General features: G+C 41.5%; 1 protein-coding gene across 1 annotated transcript in view; it reads right to left on the bottom strand.

Moving 5' to 3' along the window:
* Positions 1-1,308: 1,308 nt before the first annotated feature.
* The window catches only part of LOC121705214 (PR domain zinc finger protein 4-like), a 25,280-nt gene continuing 18,185 nt past the window's right edge, over positions 1,309-8,403 (bottom strand). The window contains 1 exon segment of the mRNA XM_042086081.1: positions 1,309-2,663. Coding sequence (XP_041942015.1) covers positions 2,354-2,663 — 310 coding nt within the window. The 3' untranslated portion in view covers positions 1,309-2,353.

Here is an 8,403-nt window from a genome sequence, read left to right on the forward strand (position 1 = left end):
CAGGATGAATGGAGGTCTATGGAGCTGTACCCCTCAAAATCCACTTTTCTCGGAATATAATATTTTTTCTAGAAATTTGAATGTTGCATTCAAAAGGGGAGGTAAAGAAAATACACACTTTTGAGTATTATATATTTTAAAGTCACTTATTTGTTCTAAAAAGGACATAAGTACTCGTTCCTTCAACTTTCGACCTATAATCCATATTGAGCTTGCAGAAACTACAATAAAATCTTCCATTTTTCAACAACAACCAGGTGAAAGAGACAAACTTAGCCATCTAGCTAGACCCCCGTTGTTTTTGCACTTGCTCGTGATCGCTTCTAGTGGAACTGCAACAGATTGCAGGTATAATGGAGGTAAAGCAACACTAAAGAGTTTTTTGTACCTTAAAATAATGTTTCCAAAATCGTTTCAGTGGTTCATCAACTCGTAACAGGGTGAACGGCACTTCTGCATTCGCTTCGCGGCCCTCTACCGGCTGTAACAGCACTATGTAAGTTTGCCAGATCGGGTAGCGGATCTGTATTTTTATTTGATGGTATGACACGTACAAATGAGAATGAGAACTACAAGGAACTACAAATTTGACTTGCATCTGATGTCGCAATACATCATACTTTCATAAACTCATGCAACATATTCTACCTTGTCTGTGGACATCGTTATTAGCAAAGCCGGTGATAAACAAATAGCATGCGTGCGACAAAGGAAAAGTTCTTTGGTGTTGGTTTAATAGGGAGTGACATGTCTGTAGCGGTTTAACGGCGTGGCCTGTAGCCATCACAGCAATTTTTACGGCATGGTCTGAAGCCATCACAGCAGTTTTACGGCGTCTGTAGCAGTTTTACGGTGTGGTCTGTAGCCATTGATGTTCTGCATAAACCTGCTATTCAGATCAGCTCAAGCTTCTGTTTATGTGTCTGATACACAGATGACATTGTTACAATATATAATATCACGTACTTATGTTGTCCATAGTACATAATGTAATATCACATACTTACTGTATGTTGTCCGTACATAATGTAATATCACATGCTTATGGTGTCCATAGTGCATAATGTAATAATATCACATGCTTATGGTGTCCATAGCGCATAATGTATGTTTGTGTACCCACAGATCATTAGTACACGTGTAATAAGAAGTACTAGTTACAAGTTAAAGTGGCCTCTCTCTCTCAGCAACGATGGCTATGGGGTGAAGCTCTTGACACCCGAATATTAAAGCGTTTAGGACTCTTGACACCCTAATATTAATATTAAAGCGTAACTCGGGAGTAAAAAAACACACAATGATTATTTGTCATTTTCAAATGTATATTATTTTAAAAAAAACATATTTATCATAATCTGGACAAACAAAACACGAGTGTTCTACATCACATACACTACACAGTCATGTAACCATGGTAACAGTAAGTAAAGATGAAATGTGTATGGTAGAAGCAGCCACTTACGGGAGAGCAACTCTTGACCTCATAGACTCATGACATCATTAACTCATGACATCACCAACTCATGACATCACACATCTTTCGTTAATCTGCCTCGTGAGAGAGGTTCATGCCCAGTAGCATGTCCATATGTGGAGATATGGCACAAACGCTCACACATGGAGAGAGATATTGTGTGTGTGTGTGTGTGTGTGTGTGTGTGTGTGCACACATCAGCTCACGGATAGTGTGTGTGTGTGTGCAAATCGGCTCACGGATGGTGTGTGAGTGTGTGTTTGTTTGTTTGTGTGTTTGTGTGTGTGTGAGTGTGTGTGTGTTTGTGTGTGTGGGAACAGATGTGTGTTGGGGCCTTGTCCAATCAGATTATCTGTTCCTGCTGGGTCACTGCTAATGGGAGGGGCTTCACACAATAAGCCATGATTCTGCTGAGTCATTATTAGTGCCGAGTCCTTGTTTGATTCTGCTGAGTCACTGTTAGTGCTTAGGCTTGATTCTGCTGAGTCCTTGTTAGTGCTGAGGTTTGATTCTGCTGAGTCCTTGTTTGATTCTGCTGAGTCCTTGTTAGTGCTGAGGTTTGATTCTGCTGAGTCACTGTTAGTGCTGAGATTTGATTCTGCTGAGTTAGTGCTGAGGTTTGCAGTGGGTCACATGACTGGGCATGAAGTGGGCGTGACAAGAGGGCGGGGCCAGAGTTAAAGGTGAGGAACATGAGGGAATTAAATAAATAGACAGGACAGGGGGGGGGGGGGGGGGGGTCATGGGTAAAATTGGCACGGTGCAGTTGGACAGGTGGTGGGGGGGGGGGGGGGGTTAGAGTTTTGGATGGGGGTATGTCATGTCAGAGTTGGGGGGGGGGGTGGGGGGGGTCTGAGGAGTACCCCCCTCCTCCTCGAGTCAGCAGTCCTGTGAGGCAGCAGCAGCGTCGTCTGGTCCCTCAGCTGCTTCCTCCTCTTCCTCCTCCTCATCATCTTCCTCCTCCTCCTCCTCTTCCTCACCCCTCCCCACCCTCCCCGGCCCCCCCCGGCTCATCTGCGGGCCCTTGCAGATCTTGAGGTGTCGGGTCAGGTGGTACTTGGTGAGGAAGGCCTTGCTGCACTTCTCGCAGATGTAGTCACGGCGACCCTCGTGGGAGTTGAGGTGCTTCTTCAGGTGGTTGGTTTTCAGGAAGCGCTTGTCACACTTGGGGCAGCGGATCTGGCTGTCTCTGGAGGAGGAGAGAGAGCACAGTGTCAACAAACACAACAGCGTGTCAACAAACACAACACTGTCAACAAACACAACACTGTCAACAAACACAACAGATTGTCTATAAACACAACACTGTCAACAAACACAACACTGTCAACAACTGTGCTTACTGTGTGTGCGTTTCTGTGTGTGTGTGCTAACTGTGTGTGCGCGTGCGTGCGTGCGTGTGCTTACTGTGTGTGTGTGTGTAGCATTATGACGTGACTTGCACCTGAAAGCAATCAACAGCTGGTCCGCTGCAATCTTTCTATCACTGGAGCTGTGAATCTTCTGAACGTTTTGGCCTGCCGTGATACTTTACTTGCTCGTAAAACTCTCCTCCAGAGGAACATTTCTCTAACTACAGACAAGGTAAGTGGTCCGATTTTTGGTATTTGACTCATTTATGTCGTCAAACATTATGTTATGTAGCATTCTACTATAGGCCTAGGCTATGAAATGATAGGTCACAAGTAGCCAAACTCGGTAGTTCTAAGGTTAGGGGAATAGTTAACGTTAGCACTTATCCTATCCGTTGATATTTATTATGTAAGGAAAGTTATGAAACCCATCTAATTAACGTTAATAAGTCGTCACTTTAAATTGACCGGTTAGCTGTAGGTTTCGATAACATTAGCTAACGACATTCAAACCTAACGTCGCTCCCAGCTGAGCACTGACGTTAACGTTACATTTGCTCACTAACCAGTAGTGTTTTAACTAGCGTTATACTATCTGGCTCTTGATCACCTGTGGAAAGGGACCTGATGAAAACCTTACTGTTTGGAAACGGACCATATGATCAAAGTATTGTTAAAACACACTACAGAAGTTGAGGTATAACGTTTGTGCTGTCAACATAGCTACAGAGTATGTTTACTTGGCCTAGGCTACTCATTTCTGCATTATTCTGGCCTATATATTAAAGCTTCCCAGTTGTTGTAGGCTACATCCTAAAGTAGGTCTACATCGTAATCTGTAGAAAAAATGTGGATAACAGACCTAGCAAGCTGTAAGATATAGTGTAGTTGGTTATCAAGATGCTTAATATCAGAATGGTCCATCCTTAAGACTCAGTTTATGATTATCATCAACAGCAACAACACACCCTTTGACTACAAAGTGTAGTGTGTTCTAAGCTGTTTACTTTAAACTGTTTGACTATCAACTATCCTTAAACAGAAATTAATAAAACACAAAATGTTCCTTTGTTTGCAGTGAAATACTATAGGCTAGTATATTTAACTACCATTACAGATTTATGGTGCAACAACCTCACTTAAATATCTAAGTTGTATTGAACAATTTTACACATTCCATGTTTTTGGTATAACTCTAACTTGATTGCTTTTGTCTTTTAGGGACCAGACCAGACCGTGTATTACATTATGTGTGTGCCTGTCTGTGTGCACATCCTGCCAACCATACATCGCTGACATTAACACTAACATTCATTCCTAAAAACATGTGACCATATGTCAACATATCTGCACATACCTTTGAACTATAGACATAGATCTGAGATCTACACTGAGACATTCAGGAGGACTATGCCGACAACTATATGAAGCATGCATACATTTGAATCATGTGCTGTGACATCTGTGAAACTTAGCTGTGCTGTTAGACTTCTGTTTTTAGACCTGAGCTATGCTGTGTGAAAATTAAGATTCTAACCTAAGTTCTGTCTAAAACTGATCATCTGAAGGGCTGAATCTTGTTCTTCAGTCTATATCACCATCAAAAGTGACCTATTTATTACAATTAACTGAGACCTCTAGCTCTTGCTTCCATTTCAGAATTACCACTGATAAATAGATCTGTCTTAGGATAATATGATTGGCATTATCAAGTTCTGTATATATATATATATATATATATATAGATATATACACACACACACACACACACACACAACTGTGATTTTTTTTACTTCAAGCTTGCATTTGTTGTTAAGTGTTCATTAGTGTATTCTGAGTATCATTCTGCTGTATTAAAACAAAGAATGTTGATCAATATTGAATTAACAATTTATTTTTACTAACTGTCATACTCTAAGCTAACATCTAATCAAGTAATTGGTTTTCAAGAATACTGGACATGTCTATGTAATCTGAATAATCATACTGTAAGTAATTTAATGTTATACACAGCAGCTTTTTTGCATTTACATGCAATGGTAATTCCCTGGAATTGCATTTTCTAGTTTTGAGTTGTCCTGTTCTTAATTATGTATTAATTTTTTTGTAAATAAATACCCCTAGACATCGAGCCCCTTTGACTGTTTGTCAATTTGTGTTGCATCTAGCCTGGCTGGCTGTAACATAATGGGGTCTTCATCCTCCGTTTAAACTTTTTTCGTATTAGGACGCAGCAGGTTTTGGGAACGCGACTTTTGGTGAGTATTGTTTTCTGGATGTAGTAGCGTGCATCTCAATCAGGTAGCAGCCAGGTGGACAGAGAGTCTACCACTTTATTATTTTAGTTTCTTTTTTTTAGGTGGTAATCCTTATACCGGTCTGCTGCTTCCTCACGAGTTTGACGGATAATGTATGCCGGGTAGGGAACCCACCGAAGATTAGCGAGGTTTCAGTTAGTTTTTTTTGGTATAGGTAAGTAGGGGTTGCGGTGCAGCAGCGAATCATCCAGTTTTCATACTCCTTTTGTTTGTCGCTTCCAAAATTTGTAGTTTTGCGCACTACAATTGTGGTGCTTTACGGGTCGATAGTGTCGGGGATTAGATTTAGTGGGCTGCTGTGATTTCCGGGTTTTTGACGCTTTTGTTCATGAAGACGAGATGCCACTTCTGCGTCTTCTCTTTTCATCGTCACCGTACAGTGGGTCCCAGTTAAAAATTGACACTTCATTCACGATCATGGTGAATGGTGAAAAGTAAGTATAACTGCAGCCGCTTGGGGGCAGCATAGTCCGCTGTGGAGTTCTACGGTCGAACCAGACGGCGCATTCGACAGCAAGGGCTGTGATTGGCCGAGTTTTCAGTGCGTTCCTCTGTGTTTTTAGCAGCCCCTGCAACATGCTAGTCCACTGTAGCCTAAGCCTTGTACATAATGTTAAACATAGTTTTGGATTCAGTGGCAAGATTTCTTGATTGTACAGTGTCTGTCTCTCACTAATGTTTTAAAATGAGAGCTTCGTCAGCTGGCAGTAGGCTACTTTGTCGGTAGTCATGAGAAGTTCGCTTGCTAACAGAACATAAATATGCTGCCCAGAAACCTTGTTTTTACTACACTAACGAGGTTGAAATATAGACTTTGCCTACAGCATCTCCTTAACAGTAATGTTAACAAAATGACAGCATTCATATGACAAAGAAAAACGAATTCGGTCACTCAAGACTGTGCCACAGCAACCAGTGTAGGCCTACTCGAAGCAGATAGCGTTGTCTGACGGTCGAGTGGGTTAATGCACGTATTTCCAGAACAGGTCTGCAACTTTCAGGTAGTTCTGAGTTCGAATCTAGGCAGGAGCAGAGCCATATAAAGGCCTAGGCCTGTTGTTATCATTTTTTGCAAGGTGATGCTCCTGGCAATACTTGTTTATAAGACGTTTGGTGATTAATTGATAGCTGTTTATGGGACACGTTAAACGTTCTTTATAATGAGCGCATCCGGGGAGTAAAACGACTGTTACGCGCTGTTACAACTGTAGGCTACAATGATTGCAATACAAAAATATGCGCATGTTAGTTTAGTTAGTTTTGTGATGTTTTGCACTTTTGCCTCGTGTTTTCAGGTTTGAGGGCTTTTTTGACAAGATTGACCTTGGTTAGACTCTGCATATGTTATTTCTCCGTATGGAAAATAAAGTCAATTTTCGACACACGTCTGTTATTAGTTCAATAACAAGTGTTGCTTGTTAAAACATGTGACTAGTGAAACTCAAATGATTTTAGAAATATTTAGCCAAAGCCAAAAAGTGTTAGAGAGAAGGAGAGACGCCGGTGCAGCTCAGATGTCTTCTTAATTTTCTTTATTCTTTAGTAAAAGGTGCAGAACATTATTAAACTTTGACGTTTCGATGTTCGTTAGTCAAAAACATCGACACATCGAAATGTTAGTCAAAGTTTAATAATGTTCTGCACCTTTTACTGAAGAATAAAGAAAATTAAGAAGACATCTGAGCTGCACCGGCGTCTCTCCTCTCTAAAATATCTGTCCTGGCCTGGTTGCAACAGATTGTGGCCAAACGACAGAAGCGCGGAGAACCCTCCTTTGTCTACCAAAAAGTGTTACTTTGTGCCCCGCGCTCCCCCACTGCTTGTGAAAGAAGGGGATGGGGGAGGGGGGCTTAACGTGAAAAAGCTTAATGTCACAAAACGGCAACGAGTAGGCTACAGGCCTTCATAATGGTAGGCTACAGGAAGTGGGGGGAGGGTATGGGATGACCAGAGCCGTCATCTATCGTCTTTCCAGGCACACAGCTCGTTATATAGCCTATCGACTGCCTTAACAGATAGGCTTTGCTCTTGGGTTTGGCCTTACAGCGAACTCAATGCTCTTGTTGCTTGCAGTTTGTTAAATAAAGTGATGCAGATTACATTATTTATTTCTGATTAATTGCGTCTTTTGATGTATTTTGCAACATTTGCTTGTTAGGCTGGGCTACTGTCAATGTCCTGTACAGGTCAATGTTCAACAATTGCTGGTGTAGGCCTAGGCTATTAATCAATTAGGGACTGTTCGTTATTTCTGTTCGTTATATTGCACAATTTCACAAATAATCACCGGGACCGAAACAAACCTGTCAACTTTTCCCGGGTTTATTGCGTATTTTAACTTTTTCCTCGCTGTCTTAGGAGGAGCTGCAGGGCCGTCGCAAGGGGATGCGAGGCCCTGTGCGAACTTGACAGATGCAAGGCCCTTTTCACTTACGTGCATGAAATCATGCGATAGCTTACTTTACACATAGCCAAGGCTACCGTCGGTGTATTTTAATAGTAGCCTAGTCTAATAAGCTACACCAGCTTGCCTTTAAGAGGGGAAATTCAATTGTATAGCCTATAACATTAGCTGAGTCACATATTTGGCCATATGGTGTTTATCATAGGTTTCATCACGAAACCAAATAGTGTAACAAAGGCGAACACTTTAACAGGGGGAATTAATTGGGCATGAATCATTGTGCTGAACGGTATTTGTCAATGAGCAGAAACACACACGACATTCAAACTATTGATAAGATGTACTGGTTTGTATCTATAGGCTAACATTGGACAAATAAATGACACTGACTCGCCATATCCTGACTCAGGAAAAAAAAACATTTTCTTGCTTTGCCGCAAACTCAGCAATGAAATCATAGGCCAGTTTGCAGGTAGCCTAACGTCTTTTTCATAGAAGGGAGAGCCCAGTCTCTCCTGTGACATGGAGGTGCGCAAATAGTTTTTAATAGCCTGTTCAACTTCGAAAAGCTTCGTTCACCCGATGCAAGTCACTGATCGCAATTTCAAAGTTCGGAAAGCTTCATCTTTTTAAATTTTAAGTGCAGTGGCCCCTATCTGCCCCCTTTGGAATTATATCTCGAGCCTATTATAAGGTCCAGTGCGTTATGTCCTGGGATTCGGATGTGCTCAAAAAGAAAAGAAAAAACACTTTTTATAGATGGTTATGAGGAGCAATGTGAGAGAGAAATTTGATGATCATTGATCGTTGTTTTGGGACGTTAAGCCTTTTCCATAGGCGTCAGTGAAGGAGATT

The sequence above is a fragment of the Alosa sapidissima genome, chromosome 1, assembly GCF_018492685.1.
Source record: "Alosa sapidissima isolate fAloSap1 chromosome 1, fAloSap1.pri, whole genome shotgun sequence".
Lineage (NCBI taxonomy): Eukaryota > Metazoa > Chordata > Actinopteri > Clupeiformes > Clupeidae > Alosa > Alosa sapidissima.